General features: G+C 50.7%; 1 protein-coding gene across 11 annotated transcripts; it reads right to left on the bottom strand.

Annotated features, from left to right (window-relative positions):
• Positions 1-748: 748 nt before the first annotated feature.
• Positions 749-24,220, bottom strand: MSANTD2 (Myb/SANT DNA binding domain containing 2). 11 transcript variants are annotated; one of them, XR_012778392.1, is made up of 6 exons: positions 23,687-24,220; positions 13,658-13,727; positions 13,536-13,582; positions 12,138-12,233; positions 11,865-11,947; positions 11,185-11,194 (listed from the first exon to the last, which is right to left on the bottom strand). XR_012778392.1 is itself a non-coding variant. In XM_075521108.1 (5 exons), the coding sequence occupies exons 1-5, from the start codon at positions 24,194-24,196 to the stop codon at positions 1,411-1,413; spliced, it is 1,728 nt and encodes a 575-aa protein (XP_075377223.1). In that variant the 5' UTR covers positions 24,197-24,220; the 3' UTR covers positions 749-1,410. The 11 variants fall into 11 exon arrangements, 7 of the variants coding, with proteins under 7 accessions (XP_075377223.1, XP_075377224.1, XP_075377225.1 ...); XM_075521108.1 differs by lacking the exons at positions 11,865-11,947; positions 12,138-12,233; positions 13,536-13,582; positions 13,658-13,727 and adding exons at positions 749-2,263; positions 8,361-8,421; positions 10,261-10,519 and having other exon boundaries at positions 11,150-11,194; XM_075521110.1 differs by lacking the exons at positions 11,865-11,947; positions 12,138-12,233; positions 13,536-13,582; positions 13,658-13,727 and adding exons at positions 6,753-8,211; positions 8,361-8,421; positions 10,261-10,519 and having other exon boundaries at positions 11,150-11,194.
• Positions 24,221-25,458: the final 1,238 nt, after the last annotated feature.

The raw sequence follows: 25,458 nt of genomic DNA on the forward strand, positions 1-25,458 counted from the left end.
GAGCGCTGGGAGTGTGTGCGTGTAGGGGGGGTGACCTCCTCCTCTTCCTCTCTCCGCCAGCTCGGGGCTCAACCGCATCCGAAGGCGACGCCAACCTCCAGCCCGGCAGCGGTCCTGGCCTTTTCAAAGATTCCGAGCATCTCCGTAGGGAAGGAAACCGGCTCCAGCGGCGCTCGCCCCCCATAAAAGAAATAAATTAAACATCTCTCGCGATAACGACCCCTGGAATGAAGCCCCGGTGGAAATATCCCGGGAGAAGACCTCCGCGGCCCCTAAAATTCCCCCCTCGAGGAGGAGAAAGACATTTGCCGAAGCCCGTACGCGTTTGCTTGATTTTATTAGGACCGACACATTCATCGTATGTCACAACTTCACCGATCGATGAGCTTTTGAAAATAAAATTAAAAAAAAAAAAAAACCAACCAAAACCGCCAGCGCCAGCCAGCAAGATAATGGGGCTTATATAGTAACACGTCTGAAAAAGGCATTAAATGCGTCCTCCCCCGTCCCCGTGTCCCCCCCCGTCCCCGTGCTCCCCCCCTCCCCAAAACCCCCTTCCCCATCTCACAGCTTTGATTGTATCCATAAGCATGGTTCGACACCAAAAAAAAATAATATATATATATATGTTTCCCAGCTGCCAGGTTATTCTCACGAAGAGGCTAACTAGAACTCAAAAAAAACCCGAAACAAAATGACAACAACAACAACAACAACAAAAAAAAAAACCCAAAGAAAAAGAAAAATAAAAAGGCCAGGAATTATTTTAATGTTAAAAAAATAAAATAAAATAAAAGCGGATATGGCATCGCTACTAGTAAAGTGGAATACATCACAGAAACCAAAGTCTTTTTGCAGGCAACACTGTTCGGAGAGAGGAGAACACTTGACGGGTGAAAAAAGTGAAGTTCTAAATTATATACAATAGTATCTAAGGGTGGTTTTGAAAAACAGTCTCCTTTAACGTGATTCAAGGTTTAACTTGCCGTTATCTATTGCTTATTTATTCAGATCCGTAATAACACTTAAGAGAGAGACGGATGCGTAAAAATGAGACACCGTGGAATAAAGAAAAACCAAAAAAACCAGCTTTTCGTATGAAAACGCCACGTGTACGCGCTTGTCCGATGTGGAATGTACCTACAGTCGTCGCACGGGCCGGGGGCTTCTCCTCGCCGCGCCGCTCCGGTAGGAAAACCGGCCGGTCCGTCCGGCAAGAGAGCCGGGACAGGCTCGCTCGCTGGGGATGGGCTCGTGGAAAGCGCCCCGCAAGCCTCTTATCACCCCAAAACTCGTTTCCAGGCGGAAAAGTCCGACTTGCCCGGCTGTGAACGGACAGGATCCGAAAGCGTCTGGTAGCGAGATGGAAAAAAAGGGGCCGAAAGCCCTAATCCTTATGAAGGACGAGACTCAGTTGTTAAATTTTAAGGGGTATCCGATGGCTTTTTCCAGGCACTCTACCAAAGAGCCGGCGGAAAGAAAATCCCTCTCCACTTCCACAAATTTGATGTAGATGGATTTGGGCGACACGCCGGGCTCTACGACGCAGTTCTGAGATAAAAAGGCGTTGATCCCGACCCAATCTTTGCTGAAGGTTTTGGTGTTTGCCTGAAAGTGTAAAAACAGGCACTGCTGGAGAGTCCGGACCTCGGCGATGCCGAGGTAACAGTAGATAATCCGGGCGGATTCCATATCCACCCGGAGGGAGGCTTGCGGCGAAGGGACCTCCAGCTCCCCTTGAGTCTCATTGCCAGGATCGGGCCCTCTGTGCTCGGCGAGAGGGGAGGGGGGTTTCTCGTGGCACTCTTCGTAACCAATGGCGTACAAGCCGGGGCTTTTGGGGATCCCTCCCGGTAATAAATACTGAACGACGTTTCCTCCGGTGGGTTTGGAGTGAGCGATGGGTATCCAGTCGATCTCCATGTGCAGCTCGAGGCACCTGGCTTCGCTGATGGTGATCTCCAGGAATTTGTAATAAACGTTTTTCCAGTTCATTTTCTGCACTCTGGTCATGATAACCCGACCCTCCGGTTTTTCCGAGTTGAAATATTCCCGGAGCCGCTTGCCGAGGGGTACCTGCGAGCTGATCTCCGCGTAGTGGTAACGAATATCCTCCTTCCAGCGGGTGTTGTAACCGATGCCAAAAATGGCCAGTTTGTTAGAAAGATGGAGCCTGGAGAAGTCCGTCCAGCTCTGAAACAGCTCCCACTTCAACTGGACCGACTCCAAAATTTGCATAATGTTCTGCATGACGTCGCGCTTCCTGGAAATTAAAAAACACGGAGAGAAGGATAAAGGCATCAGTAAACGGGAGCTGCAAAGCCATCCCGGCGAACGCACCGACCTTTGGAAAATATTAATCCCTTCCAGCTTTCATGGCTGCTTTTTAGGTGGTGGGTGTTTTGTTACGATATATGCCCTGTATTAGGTGAGTTCACGGATTATGACACCACACTGACGGGGTTGGTTTTTTTTTAATTAATCTCAGCAAAACCAAAGAAAAACCCAACCCCAACTCCTTCCAATATCTCAGGCAAACTACAATCTCGGCTGGAAATGAGAGTTCATGCAAAAAGTGCTGCAGGAGATAAGCCGGTAAAGAAAGCGAGAGCTGATAAATCCCCAAGTTCAGCTTCCGAGGAAGATTTCTGCTCTTACCAACTCCCCAAAAACCAGGGGTGGAAATGTCCTGCTCCTACCTGGACCTGGATTGCAAGGAAACGCGTCTCTGGTGCTGCTAAATAGATGCAAATTCAGTTACCGGGTTGTTCTTTACGGCCGTGCGTTGCCATCGGCACGCGGTCCGTCGCAGGCGACGGGAGCCGCATCCCTAATTTGCAACCGCCACTCAGAACGCTTCCACCTCGTCATTACTCCAAAATTAACGCCAGAGAACGGGGCTGCAATTATAAAACACACAAAGCAAGCGCCAAGCCGCTCTGAAAGGCTCGGTCCCAGCGCTGGATCAGAAACACGGCTCAAGGGACCGACCCCGCGGAGGAGAAGACGCCGGTGAAGATGACCGGCGTCCGGACACAACCGATGCCATAACCCGCAGCGTGACGGACAGCAGAAATCTCTCTGGCTATCCAAGAAAGAAATCCCCGCTTTTCCAAAGATTTCTTCTCCCTCCCGGTAACGCCGCCGGCATCAAAGCGTGTTTCCCCAGCGGGGATTTACACTTCGCTAAGCGATCAGGAGAGAGCATTCGCGTGCGCCTGAAGCGAGCTGGAACAGCTTCCTCCAGGATGAATGAGACGCTTAGGGCGTAATTAGCTAGTAGGGAGGAACGACTCATTTTCGGAGTTCTTGTTCTATAATCAAAGCCTTAGGAAGATAACGCCACTCGTTTGGTAACGGAGAAACCTCTCTCGGTCCAAGCAACGGGATGTAAAAGCTTGCCCCACGCAGCTCTCCTCCCTTGCATCTGCTGCGCTGCATCTGTACAGCTGAACCGCGATCGCATGGGGGTCACCGCATCCCCAAGAGGATCTTTCCTCCTCCCACGTCCCACCAGGAGAACGTGCTGCTGCTTTAGTCCCCGCTCCAGGTGACACCGGTTTTCTTCGGCAGGGCACGCGTGGACTTCCTTCCTCTCGTGGGCTCCTTCGCTGTGCTCACGAAGATTACCTAAAATCCCTAAAATCAGCCTTTCCCAACAGCTGCCCGATGGAGTTAGGGCGTGAGGCTGGTGAGGGACACGAACGTCTTGAAGCAAGAGCAGATACGACGTCCCACAAACGGCGCAAGGATACACCCGGGGTTGAGATGCCAGCAGTTTGTTTCTGCCCAATAAATCCCTACATGGATCGGAAAGTCTCTTTTTCCATCATATTGATATAAAGGTGCAAAGAAAAAGGGTTTGGGAGCTGCTGACCCTTTCCACGGTGCTGGAGAGGTCCAACCTCACAGCCTCTCATCTCAAAAAAATCCGCCTTCATAGGCGTAAATATAATGCACGTGATTTTGGGAAGGTTCTCCAAGCGCTGGTTGTCCTTTAGGCCACCTGATGCCTCCGGGGCAGGCTGAAGGCACTGGGCTGGGGACCACAGAGCTCTGCGTCGAGCAGTTTGACGCACACCAGCTCTGCAAGCCTCAGGTGGGGTGTCCAAGCCCCCCAAGACCAGGTCTGAGCAATCCAGGCTGAGATTCCACACTCCTCACGGTGACGGGAGGGACCGCATCCATCAGCACGCCGCCGATCTTAACCATCTAGCAGCAGCGACCACGCCAGAAGATTCCCGGCTAGACCTGAAAAGGCACTTTGGCAAGGGCATCTCCGCCACGGTCAGAGCCCAACTGAGTTTCTAGAGCACCAAGGAGGGGACCTGCTTGGCAAAGGGGAGTTGTGTTCGAGCCAGGGGCTTTTAAAAACTCCCGTTGCTTATTTGAAGTTCCTTCTGAGGAGTCATTCCCACATCCCCCTTGCCTGGCAGCAAAGGAGAACGCAAGGAGAGAAACACCGTACAAGAAAAACACATATTTACCCCAAATCTGTTTATATTTACATACAAACACCGCAGCGATACAAGTCTGGGCTGTTTCAAAGCTTCTTTACAGCTTCCCTGATGCTTCTTCAGATGCTGAGCAGCGCAGCATCGCTACGCTTGGAAAACGTCTTTTTTTTAGGCTTTTGGAAGTGGAAAGTCACCTTCAGGGGACGAGGGGACCAGACGGACAAGGGGACCCGGTAAGCGCTGGCTCGGCGCAGGGCTGTTTCACCGCTGTTATACGCTCATTCGACTCCAGACAGACAGCTGAGCTCAATTTAAAGCAAGCAGTCCCATCCAAACCCAACAGGAGAAAGCACAGCGTGGGTAGATTTTCATTCAACAGTGGAGGAACAGAGCTAAGAACCAAAAAAAAAAAAAAAAAAAGCCCCCACCTTTATTAATTACACTATAAATACGCTCGCTAAGTTTAGTTCGGCAAAAAATAGAGCTGAAGCTCTGGTGAAAAAAAATTAGTCACTCAAAACTGCTCCTGCTGGGAAGAGGAATAGTTTCACTAGAGATGATCTCCGGCAGCACCTTGCGTATGAGAGAGGAGAAGGGCTTTCCACCGAGGGAATCCATCGCTTCAAGCACACAGGGAAAAAGAAATGTTAAAAAGCTCTGCTTTTCAGTTTTAGCATCTCCTCTTCCCGCTTACACCAGGACTCGAGGGCTCGGCAGCCGCCCCACTGAGCTTCACCCCTTCCCAGGCTCTATCCAGCATCTCTGCGACTCATCCAAGCAGAGGTAGAAGCAGTAAGAATCAAATTGTTACTATTATTTATTTTTTCAACAGAAAAATCTGAGCTAGCAGAGGGTTTACCCTGCATCAGCGCTGTGTGTCACAGAGCAATCTCATTTTTCATCTGCAGAAGGTGCCCTAGAGCTGGATTTTACCCTATCGTCAAACCATGACCTCCGCGCTGGAGACTGGCCATCTGCATTTCTTTCTCCTCGGAAGCTTTTGCAATTCAAATGAGGAAAGATGCGAGATGAGACGTGGTGTGAAGTCGTTCTAAGGCACTGTTTCCAAACAAAAGCAGACTTCAAAGAGGCCGAAACAGCTGGTTTCAGTGAAGGACCCAGCTCCCCAAGCTTTTTCTAGTTCATCTTCACAAAGCCCGCAGTGAATAAAACCGCCCCTCAAATACATTTAAAACAGCAGAACAGAGTCTTAAGTAGCATTTCACTTTTCAAAACAGTTTATTTGGAGGCAGCAGCGTGCCAAGGGGATGCAACAGCAGAGCCGACGCAGGGAAGGAGAGTCCAGCTGATGGAGCACGGGAGCCGGACACAGCTTACCTCTTGCTCTTCGCTTCCGACACCGCCGAAAATAAGGCAATCCAGGAAATACGGGAAGTCCTTATATGTCTTTGGAGGCCAGTTATTTACTACCTGAAGCTAAGAGAGGCAGCGCTGTCCGTGCCAACGTGCTGCGCGGCTTGCTCAGAGATACCAGGCGTAGGGTTTGTTGGTGCACGATCAGGTCTCGGCGCTGGCCGGGCTGGCAGGAGCAGCTGAACCCCTCGCAGGCAGCAGGAGCCACGTGAGCTCCCTCTCTTTCTGCAGGTTTGCGGTCAGTCGATAGCGACAGCGGATTCACACGTGTGTGTTTTATCAGGAAAAGAAGAGCCAGAATAAATTCCAGTGCTCCGAGAGCTCCATGATACGTTTCCTACAGCAAGCATCTTAGCGGCTCTCTCCCACCCTCTCTGCTAGGAAAATAGTGTCATGGTGCACGTCTGCTCCCGTGGTTTTCGGCAAGCTGCTTAGCTCCAAAAAATCCTTCCAAAAATCCTTCCAAAATCCCAGGGGAGGGAAAGGGATAAGCAAAGACAAGATTTGTAGCAATACACATGCTTATAGTCCAGCATCGCCACACCGTAATTTCTCCGGGTCCAAAATCGCAGCACAAGGTTCAGCAAAGAATCTGAATGCACCGCCGCTCCCTCCGATTTTATTGAGATTATTTCTGCTGGAAAGCTGCACGTGACCAAGAACGCAGACAAACTGAAGCCCTACCTTCTTTGAAGTAAGCGATGTGTATTTTAAAACGCTGGCCAAAGAGGTGAAAAAAGTTTGGCACCTATTTATTGTCTGCAGCTTTTAAGAATAGACACAATTCTATTTTTTGAAGATAATAAATACATACCCAGCTTATCTACGTATCAGCCACTCTTCTCCTGACTGCTTTTAATCTACTAAGTCAGTTTAAAAGTTTTTGTTCTCATAGTGGGGGGGGGGGGGGGGGGGGGGGGGGGGGGGAAGTAATTTTCAGCAAATCTATGTTGGAAGATGCTTTGTGCTTCCGCTGAGCGTGGAAGATGGGTTTATCACCCGCACGCTTCACAAAACACCCAAGAGTTCAGAGCCTTCTGTGCATTTTAGAGGGAACTTGGTGGGGGGGGGGGGGGGAAAGGACCACAAAACTCTGCAAAGTCTAATCTACCAAATCCAATCCAGCCATCCATCCACACAACAAAACCTGGAAGAGAAGATTCAGGCAGTCTGAGCCTCCACCTCTGAAAATCCAGGATTATTTTCGATGCAATTCCCTAAAGCACGCCTTGAAAGGTAAAATTATCCCAGAACAGTCCTAAAAAACTGTTCAAAGAGGCGATAATCATGTTTACTCTGAAAAAAAGTTATTTTTTTCCAGGTCATCCTTGAGTCACTAAACTGAATTTGCTCCACGTTAAGAAAGAAGTCACCTTTGGGTACCGTGAAAATCCACCTGAAGTGAGGAGTTTGACGAAGCTAGGTCATTACAATGGAAGCTTTTTAAAAATTATTTTTATTTTTTTAGGTTTTGGAGGGTTTTTTTTTTTCCTTTAGTTACAGTAAAAAGCCTCTGTTGTATTACTAACCAGGGACGCTATGTTAATGTATACAGTGCCGATGACTCCCTACTCTACAGAAGTTCATTTTCCAGCATAGGAAACACCAGATTGACTTCAGATGACACTACGAGTCACTGGCAGGGGAGCTCGTGCGCGGAACCCACCCAGAAGGGTCCGCGAGCCAATTTGGGTGGCTAACTCCCATCGCAGACAGATCTAAAACCACCCTCCGGGTTTTAAAACCCTAAAGGTTGGAAGAAAGGAGCCCTGGTCTGAGTAAATACGGCACAATTCCTTTGATTTTTTCGAAACGCTCTGTGTTATTCTTGGCGAGGCAAGGGAGATTCACATGCTCAAAGCATTCGAAACGCTCCAGTACTCGTCAGATTAAACTGATCCAAAAGGTTACAAGTCAGCTCTGGAAAGTTATAAAAATAATAATAATAAAAAAAAAATCACAAGCTTTGGCATGCCTTCCCACCAAGGAGGGGAAACGCATGAACTTTCCTTGCAAGCATTACTCACACCAAGCCAACAGCACACACTACTACCGGGGTGCTGCGTCCCTCTTCTCACTCTTTCTTTCCTCCACTCCTCCTATATTCTCTTTTTTTCCTTACGTCCAAAGGGGCAAACTTCAGGCAGATGGGGGAAAAAAAAAAACCAAACAAACAACAACCCAGATTACAAATAGATCCAAGAGTTTGGCCTCATGTCACGATACCCGCAGCCTGCCCACGCACATCCCTAAGGAATCTGATGTGTATTTTATCCGCATTTTAAGTCCTTGCATTCATGTAGTAAGTCTTGTTTCGCCTGCTGAATGACGCAGCCAAGAAGAGACAGAGTTGTGAAGCTTTTCAGATGTTCTGAGGTAACTGGAATAATGCATAAAGCAGATTCAACTGTATGAATAGTCTTGCACAATGTATTTATAATTATAATCAGAAGTTTCAAATATCCTCCCCTCCTGCACAACATCCCCAAGGAAACACATTCCAGGGTAAAACATTCATAAATTACTTACTGCGTGTCTTCTGAAGATTCCTGTTTTATCTTTAATGTTCTTTTTGTGGTAGGCATTTCATCTGAAAGGTAAAATTCCAACACATAATTATATTTTAAATAACATTCCTGGGGCTGCCCCCTTTTTTTTTTTTTTCTAAGGCTGAAATTAACAAAAAATTTAAAAAATTAAATCTCAGTTGCTTCCTAAGCCAGGCAGTCCGCTAAGTTCTGCACAAGACGGCTCCAGTTCCTACATCCTCCGTAACTGAATATTATTATATTATTTTTTTTTTCTTGGAAGCGATGTGATCAGTTATGATCTGAATCTGTCTCCGCAAGTGCAAAACCTTTGAAGGACAAGACTACAATTCCCACTATTAAATCACCGATCAATTTAATTGCAAACGACATTGTTAAAAAAAAAAATAAAAAGGAAAAAGAAAGGAAAAAAAAAAGGCTATTCTGCTTTCAATGGCAGACTTGAAGAGCAAGCACCAGAACGAATGCATCTGTATTCCATTTGGATGTTGTGTGCTAAGTGCTTTTCTCATAACTTCTCTGAACGTCCAGAATATCGTCAGCCCAAGTGCACACAAACCTCTCCAATGCGGCTGAAGGAAAACGGTGACAAACCAGGAGACCGCAGTTTGACTCCCCAGAACGAGTCAACCTAGATAGAATTAGCCATCGTTTACATACGTTTTGTAACCCGCCGTCTTCTCCCCACCGTTTCTCTCCCACATATTTCTGACTTTTAAATCCCCCGGGGAAGAAGTCTGAGAGAAACGGAACGCGGTTAACAGCCAGCTTGCAAATTTTAATGTTAAACTGCAATTTAAGCCTCTTTCAAAGCATCCCAACTCACCGGTCCCCTGAACACAGATGCGTACAGATACGCGACTGCCTCTCCCCTCCCTGTTTCAGCCTACAAATCATGAGGGGAAAACCACCCCATCACACCGAGAGCCTTTAGCCAATTCACCTTCTAGCTACCGCTTCGCTTGGGTCTCCATTGAATTTGATCGACGTAAAGTTTCCGCCGTGAAAATAACCCCCTTGCTCAGCCAAGGGAGGAACACGCACCCGTAAGATTGGTGGCTCAAGAGATATAAATACACTTAAAGAAACCCACTCCTTCACAAAACTGCTCGGAGCAGCGTGCATTTTCCATCAAGAATGTGGTACCGTGCTCCGTTTGACAAAATTCAATAAGCCACAGGCAACAACCAAATCTCCAAATTAATTAATATATTGATTCTTATGCAGACACACCAATAATTCAGGCAAGAAAAGCATGTAGAGGAGCTCGGTTCAGGTCTCGATCCTGGAGTGTGAGCGTGCTTGCTTTTTTTTTTTTTTTAATTTAAAAAAGGCCATACGTCTGGATATAAGCATATTTATATATTTAAAACAAACATACCGGTTAGGGTATGTAGGAAGAAGGAGCAACATTTATTAATAGCAGTGGTCTGAAGTCCTGTTCGTAATTTAAGTGCCCGGTGTTTGACCGGTAACTCACGGGCTCAGCTGGTGCCCAAGGACCTCCAAAGCAGGGTACCACTGAAAGGGAAAGCATGTCCCTGATCCCACGAGGGGAAGCAGAACCGAGCAGGGAAGGAGAGACAGGGAACATGTTGCCACCTCCTCCTCCACTGTTTCTGGCCCTTCTTTCCTCTTGCTAGGCTCTTTCAACTTAAGTCCTGATCCTAAAATACCTCGGGAACCACGGTTTGCTTTTGAGGAGGAACCGGGTAATTTCTTTCCCTTTTCTCCCCAAGGTCATCAGGTGTTTAGCATCTAGAGCACGTCATGTCCGAAACGTGGAAGTTGGTACTGAGATATGTACATGTGAGAGAGGAATGGGCACAGAGCACAGGTAAAACCAGAGGATGGAGATGCGCCAAGACGGGATTTCTTACCCAACTCCTGTTCGCCGGTCTGGTAGCAATGAAGATCCTGACTGTGGTTTCCCCAGTCCTCTTGCGAATACTCCTCCATCGTGCTGCCGTCCGACTCCAGCTCCTGGTACAAGCCGCTGCTGTTGATGAGGACGGGCTGGCAGGGCTGGGAGTCCCATCCTCCCTGCCCAAACACCTGCTCCAGCTGTTCGAATGTGTAGCTGCTTTTCCTCTTCCCAACGCCATGCTCCTTCACGCGGCTGTAGCACCTGCGAAGGGTCTAAGACAGAAAAACGCACGTTAATCAGGCGGCGGCGGGTTGGAAGAGCACACATTCACTTGCAGACAGTTACACGGCTGCTAGGCAGAGTTTAGGGTTGGGTTTTTTTTTTTTTTACTTCTGCTGATCAGTATTTGCCCCACGCTCACGGGCTAAATGCAATGCTCCCCAATTAATCTACGCCCGCCAGGAAGCATTGTACGTATCTGATGTTCCGGCTGCAGCGATTTAGCGTTAACATCTACGACACAGGACAAAGTTGCGTAGCAGCGACAGGTTCGTCAGATTTAACTCGGGCGATTTATTCTCTTCCCCACTTCACAAAAAAAAAAAAATCCCCAGATCTGCTATGTAACATAGGGGGGAAAAAAAAATAAAAATACCAAGAGACCCCCAGTCAGAGATACCAACGAGCCAAGAAAATGCACACCTACTACGAGGAGGAGAAAGCAGAGCTGGTGTTGTGCCCACAGCTTGGAGAAGGTGAAGCGGGGAGGAGAGAGAAAGGAAAAGAGAAAGAAGAGTCCCCCAAAGCAAAGACGGTCCAACCTTCCTTACTCTGGTAAGAAGACACAAGGTACAAAATGTATATGCCTAAGCTATTCAGCTAGGAAAATATATATTACTTACATATTTTGCATTCCTTACTAACTCACTCTGTCTCTTGTGAAGCTGCTGAAATTTAAAAGAGGTCAAATCAATAATGCTCCAAATTCCCAGACTTCGATATCAAGCATTAAGTAAGAAACAATACTAAGGCGGCTCTGTCTAATAAGTCTTTAAAACATTGCTGAGGCCGAAACCTCCCAGACAGAAAGATGCAAAACCCTGGTCGACTTTTGGTGATCCCTTTAGCATCCCGCACTGACAGCTGAGCCAGCGCATCAGGCTCGCTGCGTGACAGCGAGGCAAAGCTCTATAAACCTACGATTTCCGTCCATATTTCCCCCCTAATCCCGAGCAACACACAACTACTTGGGGGTAAAAAAACCAAAACAAACAAAAAAATCTTTATGCGCATCCCTCAATGTGGTTTTAATTCTACTCTACGCTTGAAAGATAATCATGTGCCCCAGGTCTGCTGGTTCTTGATGGTTTTCGGATTGGTAGAGTGCTAGAAAACATATTTTTTTAATATTAAATTTATTTGATTGCTCAGGTTCTAGCTTGAATGGCAAAGCCACCTCTGGAGTTCAAAAGAGGCATTAATTTGGGAAGAGCTAGTCCTGTCGCCTTGCTTTCTGGAGGAGGACTGTTAACGGACTTTCAAGCACACATCATTGCAAAAACCGCTTGTTTTTTCCCCCAAAAGGAACCTTTACATCTCCAGAAAGCTCAAACCTACCTAATGCTCCTCATATACTGGTTTAACAGCATCAGCGGGAAAGGAATATATTTCTAACCAGTTTCCTCGTGATATTCAGAGCCCTGGGGGCAGAAGCAAAACTGCTAAGCAGCAAGTCAGTTTTACCCGGCTGTTTCAAAAAAACAAAACACACACAAAAAGAACACAAAATAAAATAAATAATAATTTAAAAACCCCCAACATATAAACACACAGGCAGCAATAAGCACCAGAGTTATTCAGTGGAACCCTGCCCGATTTTGCCTTTGCTACTTCTCGGGATAAACGGGCAGATCCTCTTTGGGTGGACACCAGCAAATTTTAAGTTTCCATCTGCAAGCGGGGTAGAAAATAACCGGCTACGTCAACCTGGAACCAAAGACCAGGCCAAGAAACCTGTTAATATTCACTGGAGGAAGATTGGGTTCCCTAGGACTGGGGGTACAGAGCTAAATTTGGTTGTTAAAATTCAGCAACAAGAGTGCCTTGGGAATATCGAGGCAGTTTTAAGTGGTCCAGTTTGCCCGGCTCGCTTTTCAGAGGAAAAGCACATTGGAGGATGCATCACCCAGCTTTTTCACTCCAATTTCTCTCCTTTCAGCTCAAATCTCACCAAGAGATACGGGCAAACTCTCGTTTCACACCCAGACTCTTTCCAAAATCCACCCAAGTCAGATTTTTTGAAATATATTTCCCAAACCCCAGTTCTTACATCTGCCCTGGCTTATCCATTGGAGTTTTAGAGCCATTGCAGATTTAGAGTCTCTAGCTGATTTTATTAGCAGTCTTTAAGCTAAACAAACCGTCTCCAGCGCAGTTAACCAAAAACATCAATACTCTCGGCCAAACCCTCTTGGGAACGCTCGACATCCGCAGCCACTCGCTCTATTTTAAGCGTGTGCTTCAAACAACTCTTCCTACCGATGGAGTTATCGAGTATCTCACACCGGGTAGGCAGCCTAGTAGTAATTACCTGTTTTGTTCAGGCTGCACACTGGCTTATTTTGCCATGAAAATAAGTTAGTATCTAGTCACTGGAGACTACTACAAGAATTCAAGGGAGCAACGCAAAAAGGGGGCAAAAATAGATGAGCAATACTCTCATCGCTCATTACTCTTGCAAGTCAAGAGTACTTTTGAGGTTACTGCCTCGATGCTTCTGGATCTGGCTGCGCGAGCCACCTTTTACCTCTGCTTCTGGCAACAGATAATCTAAAATTTGAGTGAAATAAGCTAAAATTCGGTGCTTTCAAAAGCACCAGAAGGCCCGCGGCCAAGCAGCTGGTGGCTCCTCGGTCTTGTTTCCCGGAGAATCAAGACTCCTGCTAGCTCTTCCTTCTCGGAGGCATTCCCCAGCTTCTCCAACAGCCAGTCCCTACCACTTTTCTAAGTGACATTCACCTCCGAATAACACGGGTCAGCTCCGTTTCACAGATGCCCACAGGCTTCTGCGCGGCAGGGGTGAGGTGGACCAGACCGGTGGCTCTCCCTCTGCAGCTGCCCGCACGTCCCACGACAATTTTCTTCAGAGACCCTGGTAAGACCTAAACAATTGCTCAGACTTCAGGAAACCTCCCCTGGACATTTTATAGCACTCAATGGTTCCGATACTTTTCTCCCAGCAGGTTATTCTGATGGCCAAGATTTAAGATCGAGGGTTTTCTTACGCACCTCCTCTACTCCTCTCGGTGTCCAGCTCAACTCCTGCTCCGTGGTTCCTGAAGTGCACATACATATATTGATACAGATAGACAAGAAACCAGTACATTTAGGACAAGTAACTGAAAACAGACCTGATAACTGCCCAGTGACTGCACAGACTGGAAGAGACCGAGGCTTTTGCTTATTGTTCTGCAACACTGCCTGCAATACGAAGACAGATTATCCCCGCTTAATTTACAATTATGAAATCCAAAGGAGGAGACAGTCAAAAAGCTCAGCGTGGATCTTCCCACCATTTCTAACTTACGAGCCCTCATCTTCTCTACAAGTGAAGCCACAGGAGAACCGATCGCTCTGCAGGAACTGCAGCATGACGGTCAGAAACACTGGTCAGAAAAGCCTTAGGAAGCGACTCTGAGGAAGGCTGTAGACACAGTCCTCCTCCCAGCAAAAAAATACGATGAGGGAGAACCACACCACAGTGAGCTTTTTATGTATAACCCCAGAGATGGCCCAACACAAGAAACTCCAGATCCCTGATCCGAGACGTACTCTTACTCAGCGAGACGCTACGGGCTCCGCAGAGCAGTTAGGTGGCCTGCAGGCGTGTCCACATTAATCTATTTAAGTCTATTAAATGATAGCAGCTGGCCTAGAAGGGGTCCCGATGGCACAGAGCAGCACTTAGCCCAACGTTCAGCTCCGAAGATGCTCTTTTACTTAATGGGAGAGAGGAGCTCTTGGCTTTATGTCCCGAATTAAGAACGGCAGTATCAAATAGCTTCCTTCCTCTTCGTGCCAGGATACTCACAAGCAACACGAGATGTAACTACACTGGGACAAAAGAAAGGGCTTTTGAAACCTGGAGTGGCTGTAGAGCACGTAGGGATGACCAGCACAGTGAAAGTTCTTGAAATCTTCATTCCCGAGTTGGTTGGTGGGGTTGGTGGGCCACAAGGAAACAGAACCGTCTACAGTAGTCTGATAGCTCTGCTCAACTCGCTAGCTCATGAACTTTTAGCTTAAAAGGTGTGTGCAAGGCAGGAGAACACGAGACTTACACGGGATATCGCCACAAGAAGCCCTATTTCTGTGGTCCATCCAGAATAAAAGGAGAAGACACAGCACCTTAAACTCTCAAGAGAGCCATACACCACTGCAGAAAGGTAGCTGACGACTTCGACATGTCTCCGACACAAGACACCGAGTCGTAATGCTCCTCTGCAAAACACAAGCAGCCTCGTGCAAACCTGCCCTTAAAACTTCGCAGGCGTGCACTGCAGGAGCTGCCACGGACCGGTCTGCAGAGGCTCCAGCCCCACAGGTGGCTGCACATCTGCCGCACGCCGGCAGTCAAAATAAATCATGCTTTGCACCGAAAAGCGAAGCCTCGATTGTATCATGATGTGCCCGAACGCACAGGGACTTCCTGAAGGATTTGGCTCCGGCCCAAAGGTCTCCGGTACGGAACAAGGAAAGTGATGGGAATGTCCTGAGAGGAGAAGCGTGGCAAGAGGGAACAGAGACAAGTTGATCACCTGATCGAGATAGGAACCAGAGATCTCTTTGGACAATGACTTGAAGAAGCAAAGTCACCCTAGAAGACACAGACAAGGGATGTCAAGTAAGGCACGTGTTTTTAAGTGGGGTTAGTTAGCCAGAGCTAGAACTTAACAAAAAAACGCAGCGGATTTTCCACCACTGCCGATTTCTAAATCACAATTAAATATATTAAAAAAGATAAGCTCTTGCCTGGACAGGAATTATTTACAGAAGCGCTAGAGCCAATTGCAGAGGTCAGCCTAGATAAGGCAGGACTTTGCCAGCGACCAAGAGGGAACGAAGCTGGGGTATAACGAGGCGTGGCCCGGCCGGGTGAGGAACTCATGCAGGGATACGCAGTGCCAGGAGACGATGAACCTCCCCGCAGCGGCGGCGGGCTACACCTCGCGTCTCAAAATAGCCACCTGCGAAGATGCTCCATCGGCTGCTGCTATTAGAGAGCTGAGAATAAAATTATTCATACCCTTCTCAGGGATTTGATGCTAATCGGGCTAGACATCTAGAGAGAAGAAACTCTCCAGTACTGCCTGTGGAAAGGCAGATGGCTGGGCACCTCCATCTCCCGACGTGCTGAGCTCCTGGTTTAAGACAGCACTGGAGGAAAAGAAGAGTAACTAGTTAGAGCTGGAGAAGGCAGACCAGCAAAACCCTCTGCTGTGCCCATACCCACCACAGCCAACGCCTTTTGGCTCTGTAAAGAGTTTAGACGGGATGGATGGTGTGGATTTAGGATTTAGTGGTGGTCTTGGTAGTGTTAGGTTTATTGTTGGACTCGATCTTAAATGTCTTTTCCAACCTATATGATTCCGTGTGTGATTCTGTGTGTGACGCATCTTACAGACAGAGCTCAGCTTGCAGAGACCCACGAGTAAGGTTCAACCTACTCCTGGCATGACCTGCTCAAAACCTGCATTTAAACCCCCTCACTACTTACTTTAGAGCGATGAAGGCCACGCTTGAGTAGACTTGCCTTCGGAAACACGCTCATTCCTAAAAGCAAACTTGAAGTTTCACACATCCGCTGCGATCAAGGCAAACATCTTTATGCCACCCACAAAGCCTGCCTTTCAAGGAAAGCCCAAAGTGCAGCAGCCTGGACCAAAGAGGTCCGAGATGTACTCAAGAGGTCCTATCTCTGCTATCAGCAAGCCACGAGAGACCACACAGATTCAAATCCCTCCTGGTTCTCGCTCTCAAATGAACGGGCAGAGCGAGGCCACAAGCCCCCCCAGAAGATGAAGAGCAGCACAAACCCTCCCGCAGGTGGGAGGAAAAATGCTCCTCTCCAAAACAAGCCTCAGCCGAGTGGCAGAAAGCTCAACACGGGTGGCACCACGGGAGAAACTTCTCCTGTAGCTCAGAAAGCTAAAAAACTTTATGGACAACACCATCCTAGCAGCGTGTCATTGCCCATCCAGGGCCGGGTGTCTCCAGAGGAAGGTCCATGCCACTTGCTTTCAGCTGTGTTGAGAAAACTTTCTCAGTGGAGAGCAGTATCTAAATCTGTGGGAAAAGCTGGAAATAAAATACCAAAGGTGGCTTTAACTCCAGTTTTCACCAGGACCAGTGGTCAAGGGTTGGTAACTGGTGAGACCACAGCGGTCCGCAGAGCGTCACCTACTTGGCCCCCAAATTTATAGACTTAGCAGGATGGAGCATAGCCGGGAAGAGTAATGAAAGCAAATCCGCCCCCCACACCGGCGCTCGAAGCTGTACGCTCTCATACCAGCCTCATTCTGCCGAGCGTTTCAGGTGCATCCAGTTGCTTCTAAAATAAATACAACTCCACAACCAACCCTCCAGCACCTCCTGCATCACTGCCACTGGCACTCTTTCCTGACATCAAAGCAGCCTCTACAATAACCGATGCCAATGGGATGCCCAAAATTTCCGCCTGCCTGCGTGTGCTGGCTAAGGGCAAGTGATAAAAATCAGGAGGAGGATTTTTAACACCTTCCCAAGTCCTCCATAGTCAAGGAGCATGACAGGGCAAAACTGCGTGCTCCCAAACTGAGATTTAATGTTCACAAATCTCCCAAACTGAGATTTAGTGTTCAAGTTTAGCAAGTTTGTCCTTCAGCAACGAGTTCCTGGCCATCAGCTGTTTCTGTCTCAACAGGATAACCTGCCAGCTTGCTCCCAGCTCCCTCTGGGAATCATTTTGTGCCCATGCAATGAGCGGTGGATGACCCAAGTACGCCAGAACAACCAGACCAGAGTATTACAGACTCACAACGTGGCTGCAGAAGCCACTGGACAGTAAAGACCCTGCGGCACGTGCAAAGCAAGAGAGATTCCTACCGGCATGACACCGCTCTGCAGATACCCCGGCCGAAGAGATTGGAGGAAGCTGCTCTGCAAGAGGGTTCACTCCACGTGACGCTCTCCTCAAGAGATGGTCCTCAACTGCAGCCCCACAATACATCCAAGAAAGAGTAAAACAAATAAATCTGTTCTTTGTCACTGAAGAGTTTATTTTTTCCAGCTTATAAACGTCAACAGAAAGTTGCTCCCACCTACCGGGGCCTGAGAGATCCTCCAGCGAGAAGCTGGGCTGCTGGAGAGGATTCAAGGAACGACTCAGCCTGGAAAACCCAGCGTATCTGAATCTATTTAAGCCAAAGAAAGATCCGGAGGTAACTTGAACACCGCCTGCACACATCGCAGCCGGTGGAGCCACCCGGACAAGGATCTGGGCCTGAGATAACAAATACAAGCTAAAGATAAAATGCATTCAAAAAAAAGAGAAGGCAAAGCTGTTTTGAAAGTGGACGGTTGGCTGGCTGCTACAAAATGTACCGATGCTCCATCATCTGAGATCTTCAAATTAAAAGACAGCCGCTCTGCTCAAGGTTATTGGACCTAACGATGAAAAGCTGGGTGAAATCCAATCTCCCGTATCACGCAGGAGGTCAAACTAGATTACGGCAAGTGTGGCTTCTGAGATAGGCTAGTTAGCACAGCTTTTCCTTCCTTAAAAACAACTTCACGTAAGATTTAAAAATAGATTGTTTACATCGTAAAGCAGCTAAAACCACAGCCCCATGACAAATAAGCCCCTGTCGTCATCGCTTTACATATAGCTTAAAGCAAGAGAACACCGACGGCTGATATTCAGGCGTAAATTTTCATTCCTTCCCGTTTCATGTGGGTTCGCGGCATTCGCTTCTCCCCTTTGTGCCTACATTCTCTCTGAGTGTTTAACCAGCGTCTTCCTTTGAAAAATAAATTACACACTTAGCGGACAACCACAACCCAGCAGAAACCTCCAGTCACCCATCCGGGGTGAGAAAGGGGTCGCTACGTACAGAAAATCCAACACCAGGGGAGCGGGTTTGCGATCGGCAGCGGGACTCGTGAATTCCTGCAGCCCGGAGTTAGATGTTGGAGCTGCTCCTCTGAATAAATGGCTTGGCACCGACTCTGGGGAGAGGCGAACAAATTTCAGTGGCTCTCTTGCAAAATAAAAGCAGAACCCGCATTTCCACGGTAGCTGAAGAAATGACATGTTAAAAATGCCCCCGAATTCATTGTAACAGTCTCCCGCTGCTGAACGGCAACTTTTAAGGAGGGATTTCTTTCTGCTCGACAAAGGCTCGCTAGCTGCCACCGCAGCCAGTGAATTTCTAGCACTAAAATGCTCTCGCAGCTCGGCTAAGCAAAGTGCCGTCAGGAGAGCGAGTCTTTGATTCCACCTTCGATGAAGAAAGATGCGTGCGACAGAAGCAGACATTCTTCCGCAGGTTTAAAAAAATGCATAAGATCCAGTGTTGAAAAAACCACCTGGAGCACGTTATTTTAAGAACATTCCTTTAAAATAAAACGAGCTGTTATCGCCTGAAAATCACCCTTGACTCACACAGCTCTGCACTGGTCAGCGGCAACTGTAAAACCTGAGCTCACCTGCATTTTCCCAGAGCATCCCCCTACCATTGCAGCCACGTGCGAAGGCTGGAAGAGGATGAAACGACGACGTCCCAGCGTATTACCCCATGGGAAGCAATCTCAAAGAATACATACTGGGTACGTCGGCTTTTGGCCTTATACGGCAACTTCAGGGCACGAGGGGATGGCTTATTTTCTGTGCTTAAAGGCACTCGAGTTAACAGCTAACCTCCTGCTCTCTGGCTGAAACAACATTGCCAGGCGAAGGGCACAAAACCAGCACGCAAATCGGGAAAGGGTTTTGCCAAATATTCCATCACCTGCCTTAAAACACCAGCGCTAAGGTCAAACCTTAAAACTTGCAGGCTCTCCATGCGCTGCTGCAGAGAGGTGATGAGTTTCAGGATACACAAACCAGGCTAAATCCTTGACCATGAACATACTTAGGAAATAGGAGGAGTTCTGGATGAAAAGCACGTGAGCTTTAGTAAATGACTCTAACGAGCTATGCATCGCAGGGACATTCAGAATACATTACTAAACAAGCAAGGATCAAGGATACAACAGGATGAGGAAACTACAGAGCACAAGACAGCTTTTTCGGGAACCCAACAGGCAAAAATCAAGATGTTTCAATCCTCCTGCAGCTCCCGATTGCCAAACTCACCGATCCACCGACCTCAGAGCCACAAAGTCGGATTCAAGGTCTCTTTCCAAAGGAAGAAACCAGGAAAAGCTGCTGGAACGGTTACGTGTGAATCCCTAAATTTGAAACAGACACTTCCAGAGTGGCTCAAACCCAACCGCGGTCTCGTTCCCAGCTTGCAGGCCAGCGCTGCTTATGTGCAGAAAAGCACATGCAGATGTTAAGAGACAGACGAAAATCTGAACCGGGACCTTACTTTGCATCCTGTTTGAATTAGGAGAGAATGCATCTATGCGACACAACTGGAAAACTTTCTTCTTCGGAATTGACTTTTTCCTTTCCAGCTCATTTCTAACTCGCTCGTCAAGATCTGGCAGAGTCCAGGGAAGGCAGGTGTCCTGACGAAAGCCAATATCGAGTTCTTATCTAAAACGCATTTATAAAATAAGTTGAATCCGATACGTTTTAAGCACGATTTACATTTATAATACATCAGCAAATCCGCACGCTACTCTCCCTTGATGGGCATTAAGTCAAAGCATATAAAATCATGGCAATATGGAGCATTATGGATAATAAATGGAAGAGGGAGCTAAGTGCTCCATCATCACCATCTCCCCGGCTCTGCTTTCAGCTGAGAGAGCCAATAGCGGAGGACTACGAAATGCCTGTGAGCTTCCCTTGTTCCAGTCATCCTACTCTGTCTTAACGGTGACTTCAGGCATTGACCCCTCCACAGCCAGGAGCGATTTCCACTCCCAGTCGAGCATGAAAGAGTCAAGCAGCCGATTCCACCTGGTCTTCTAGAAAAATTGGGATTTTAAGGTTGGCAGCGGCTATCGCAACGATCTCAATAATCCCCGTAACAAACTCAGCTCTTGGCTCTCACGAGAAACCCCAGCTTTCAATGAGTGCTTGTTTCACAGCCATCCTAGTGAAAGACCTACTGCGAACCCCAAGGCTTTGGAAAAAGCCACATTTTTGCGCCTCCAGATGACTGCACCGACAAAGATCCTCACAGTGGGGATCCAGGATAGGCAAAAGCTCATCCAGGATAGGCAACATCACAACATCACGGCGGGTGTCGGGCGCTGGACACAACTGACGCCGAACGGCTGTTCTTCAGCCGGCAGACAGGCCGAGGAGAGGCCAACCTGTGAACGACTACTGGCACAGGACAGCAGGTGGATCGAAAGCGGACAATCCCCTTCCAGCCGGACCTTTCAACCAGGCGTTACGGTATTGAAGAAGAGTCCGCCCCGACGTATTGCGTGTTGATCCAGAAACATCTAACAGGTCTGTCAAGAGCTGCTCTCGGAGCCATTGCAAGGTGATAAATTGCCTTGTGCTCTTTTATTCCCTCTACGCTGTTTGATACGTACGTGATGCGTGGTTTCTTTCAAGCTTGAACATGTCAGGGGCAAAGATGTGTTCAAGCATCACTTCTTAAGGGAAAGGGGGAGAAGTCCTCCTCCGCAAGAAGCTCACAAACTGCTGGGAGGATGGGATCTTCCAGCGGTCACCAAAACGCTTGCTCTGGCCCCGAAGCAGCCACAACTCGCCACCAGCTCCACCCAAAAGCATCGCCTGAAGCCAAACAGCCCATTCTGGGCTGCTTTAATAGCGAGACTTCTCCTTACAACCTGCTTAGCATCCCTCAAAGCATTAATGGCTGCAGAGCCTGAGGCCAAAATTGGGGTAGCGGTCCTCTACAGCCGCTGCATGAACTCTCACCACAATCCGAAACCATTGGAGTCGCAGACAAAGCCAAACCGCCACAAGTAACTCTGCCATCGTGCACCAGCCTCTGGCAAAGCCCAAAGTTTTGCGGAAGAACCGATTTAAGCAATCGGCACCTTGAAAGCTGCCGAGAAAACGAGGGACTCAAAAAGGTTTCATGGTGCAGCAATGTTCCTCTCAAAAAATATTTGGCTGCGCTCAAGGGAAATAAATCGCTGAGCAGCAAATACACGGAGTCAACGAGATGACACGAGGAAAATACATTAAGAAATTAAAACGGCTAGAGGAAGGAGGGTTGCTTCGTTTTGACCACCTACTTTCAGAGACGAAGGCTGTTCTAATTACCAGGGATTGAAGGGCGAGTCTCTCACTTATTCCCAAGCATCCTCGATACTGCAGAATCCCTTATTTCACATATTTTGCAAATCAAAGGCGGCCCGGGCATATAAACCTGGAGAATCCCAGCCTAGCTGGGCTGGCAAAGCTGTATTTTATGGATGAGAAGAGGAACAGAGAAACAAACAGCTTCTTGATCCCTAGCAATAACAAGATGTTACTTTTTTAATCGATCGATATTTTAAGCGGCTGCACGGGTGGCCTAATGGGTCAGGAAAAGGGAAAATAAAAGCCGGAGGGAGCTCGGAGAGTTTAATTCGCCCTTCCAAGCTTCATTCACGTTTATAAACTGAAACCCCGCAGCGATTCCCACCCCATCCACGGTCCCTCCAAATATCTCCTCTTCATAAAAGCAGGATGCGCCGAACGGCTGCTCCCAAGCCGGACACCAAACCCAGCCTTTCCCTTATCCCCAGGGAATGATGCAACTGGGAAGATCCCTCTTTAAAACCTGCCACCAGAGGAAACGCAGCCCAACTATTAAAGAGCATGCAGCACTCTCTGGTGTGAGCCAGGGGATGATGTTGTACCCCGTAAAGCAACTCCAAAGCAAAGGAGGGAGCCACCAGTGCAAGAGGGCAACGGGAGCCTGAGCCACCCCTCGTTACTGGAGTAACTGGGAGCCCTCTTTTCCCGTGGGGGCTTGAGGGAGCAGCTAGTGCCACCCCCTGACAGCCAGAAGATGCTGGAGGACACATAAGGGGACTGAGTCAACCCACCCAGGGCCACAGTGCCCACCCACCACACTTGGGGCCAAAGGAGGCAACCCAGGGGATGCGGTGCCCCAAAAACCCAGGGGAAAGGATGCTGCTGGGGGCTGTCCACGCGAGGGCACACGAACGGCTGGGACGCCGTGTCGTCCCCGTCACTCAGGACCAAAGGATGCTGCCGCAGCCCACCCAGGCAAGGGGAACTGAGTGGCTGAACCCAAAGGATGCAGCACCTGGGTCTGAAAGATGCTGCTGGAGGCTGCGGGTGTGAGGGCTGAACCCACAGGACGCGGCGCCCAGCCTGCTGCGGGCTAGGAGATGCCAAGTGGGTGCTGCAGGGAGCCAGGCGGCTGAGCCCAGGGAGCAGGGTGCCTCACACCCAGGGGCAAAGGATGGGCTGAGCCCAGGGGATGCCCCCAACCGGGGCCAGAGAATGCTCCGGAAAACTGCCTGTGTGGGGAGAGCCTGACGGGATGATCCCAGGGGACGGGATGCCTTGCACCCAGGGCCAAAGGATGCTCTGGAAAACTGCCTGCATGGGGAGACCCTGACGGGGTGATCCCAGGGGACGGGGTGCCTCGCACCCAGGGCCAGAGAATGCTCTGGAAAACTGCCTGCTTGGGGAGACCCTGACGGGATGATCCCAGGGGATGGGGTGTCCCTGCACGCAGGACCAAAGGATGGGCTGAGCCCAGGGGACGCCCACAACCAGGGCCAGAAGATGCTCCGGAAAACTGCCTGGGTGGGGAGAGCCTGACGGGGTGATCCCAGGGGACGGGGTGCCTTGCACCCAGGGCCAGAGGATGCTCTGGAAAGCTGCCGGCACAGAGAGCCCCCGAAAGGCTGAGCCCAGGGGACGCGGTGCCCCCAAACCCAGGGCCAAAGGATGGGCTGAGCCCAGGGGTTGCCCACAGCCAGGGCCAAAGGATGCTGCAGGGGAGATCCCGAAGGGATTGAGCTCCGGGGACGCGATGCCCCCACGCCCCGGGCCAAAGGACGGGCCGAGCCCTGGGGACGCAGCGACCCCGCGCCCAGGGCCAAAGGATGCTCCGGAGAACGGCTCGCACGGGGAGACCCTGCGGGGGGCTGCCCCCCGCCCCAGGGCCAAAAGACACCCCGGGAGATCGCCCACCCGCAGGCCGGCGGGCGGCTGAGCCCGGGGCCACCCGGTCCGGCCCTCCCCTCCCCGGGGACGAGCCGCCCGCCCCCCGCGGGGGTACCTTGATGCGCTCCCGGCACTGGGAGGGGGTGCGCTCGTAGCCCAGCTCGGCCAGGGCGCGGGAGACGCGCTCGTACATGGCGGGCCCGGGGGCCTTGCTGCCGAAGACGGTGCCGGCGCCCTCCAGCTGCTGATACCGCGCCTCCACCAGCCGCTCGTTGCCCCAGACGGCGATCAGCGCGTTGGTCTCCGCCGGCGTCCAGGACATCCCCCGGCAAGCGGCGGCGGCGGCAGCGGCGGCGGCGCCGCCCGGCGAGAAGGAGACGGAGGGCGAGGCCCCGCCGCGGCCCCCCGCCCCGCCGCCGCCGCCGCCCCCCAGCCCGGCCCCGCCGGCTGCCGGCCCCGGCCCCGGGCCGAGGGGGGAGGCGCCGCTGGGGGTGGAGGGGTCGGAGAGGCTGGGGTTGCCGTCGCTCAGCGCTCCCGGCGAGCCCGGCGACAGCACCTCCATCTTGGGGATCTTCAGCGGCGGCTCGGCGGCCGGGAGCTGCGAGGAGCCGCAGGACGCCGCCATATTGGAGATGCCGGACCGAGCGGGCGGAAGTGACGGGGGGCTCCCCCGGCGGGAGGGACTTCCGGCAGCCCCGCGGAGGGGGGCGGTGGCGGCGGGAGGAGGGGGGGAGAGCACGTGCCGCCGCCGCCGGGGGCGTGGTCAAAGAGGGGGGCGTGGTCACCGCCAGGGAGAGCGGCTGCGGGGGCGTGGCTTGGCGCGGAGGGGGCGTGTTCGCGGCGTGTAGGGGCGGGGCGTGCCGCAAGGGGGTGTGGCTGCGCGAGGGGGTGTGGGAGCCGCCGGAGGGGGCGTGGCCATGTGAAAGTGGGCGTGGGCAAGGAGGGAGGCGGGGCGGGGCTGTTCGGATGGGGCGGGGCTTGGCGGAAGGAGGCGTGGCCAGGGCCGGGGGAGGGGAGGGGGGTCGGGGCTTGGCTCACGGGGTGAGGGCCCGGGCAGTGGGCGTGGCTCCCGCGAGTGGGCGTGGCTCCGTCAGGGGGCGTGGCTCCGGGACCCCTCACAGGCAGAGTCCCCACAGCCCCCACGGGACAGAGGCCCCCCAAACCCTTCCTAACCCTGGGGCTGGGCACCCCCAAACCTGGGGCTGAGCACCCCCCATTTGTTGGGGCTGAGCCCGCAGACGGGGGCTCAGCCTCCCCCATGCATTGGGGCGGAGCACCCCCAAACGGGGCTGAGCACCCCCAAATACCCCGATCGAGCATCCCCCTCATGCTGGGGCTGGGCACCCCCCATTTATTGGGGCTGAGCACCCCCAAATATCCCGATCGAGTATCCCCCTCATGCCGGGGCTGGGCACCCCACATTTATTGGAGCTGAGCACCCCAAACGGGGCTGAGCACCCCCAAAATCCCAATCGAGCATCCCCCTTATACTGGGGCTGGGCACCCCCCATTTATTGGGGCTGAGCACCCCAAACGGGGCTGAGCACCCCCAAATATCTCGGTCGAGTATCCCCCTCATGCCGGGGCTGGGCACCCCCTACTTATTGGGGCTGAGCACCCACAAACATCGGGGCTGAGCCTCCTGCATGCATTGGGGCGGAGCACCCCCAAACGGGGCTGAGCACCCCCAAATACCCCGATCGAGCATCCCCCTCATGCTGGGGCTGGGCACCCCCCATTTATCATTTATTGGGGCTGAGCACCCCGAAACGGGGATGAGCACCCCCAAATATCCCGATCGAGCATCCCCCTTATACTGGGACTGGGCACCCCCCATTTATTGGGGCTGAGCACCCCCAAACATCGGGGCTGAGCCTCCCGCATGCA

The sequence above is a fragment of the Mycteria americana genome, chromosome 19, assembly GCF_035582795.1.
Source record: "Mycteria americana isolate JAX WOST 10 ecotype Jacksonville Zoo and Gardens chromosome 19, USCA_MyAme_1.0, whole genome shotgun sequence".
NCBI classification, from domain to species: domain Eukaryota; kingdom Metazoa; phylum Chordata; class Aves; order Ciconiiformes; family Ciconiidae; genus Mycteria; species Mycteria americana.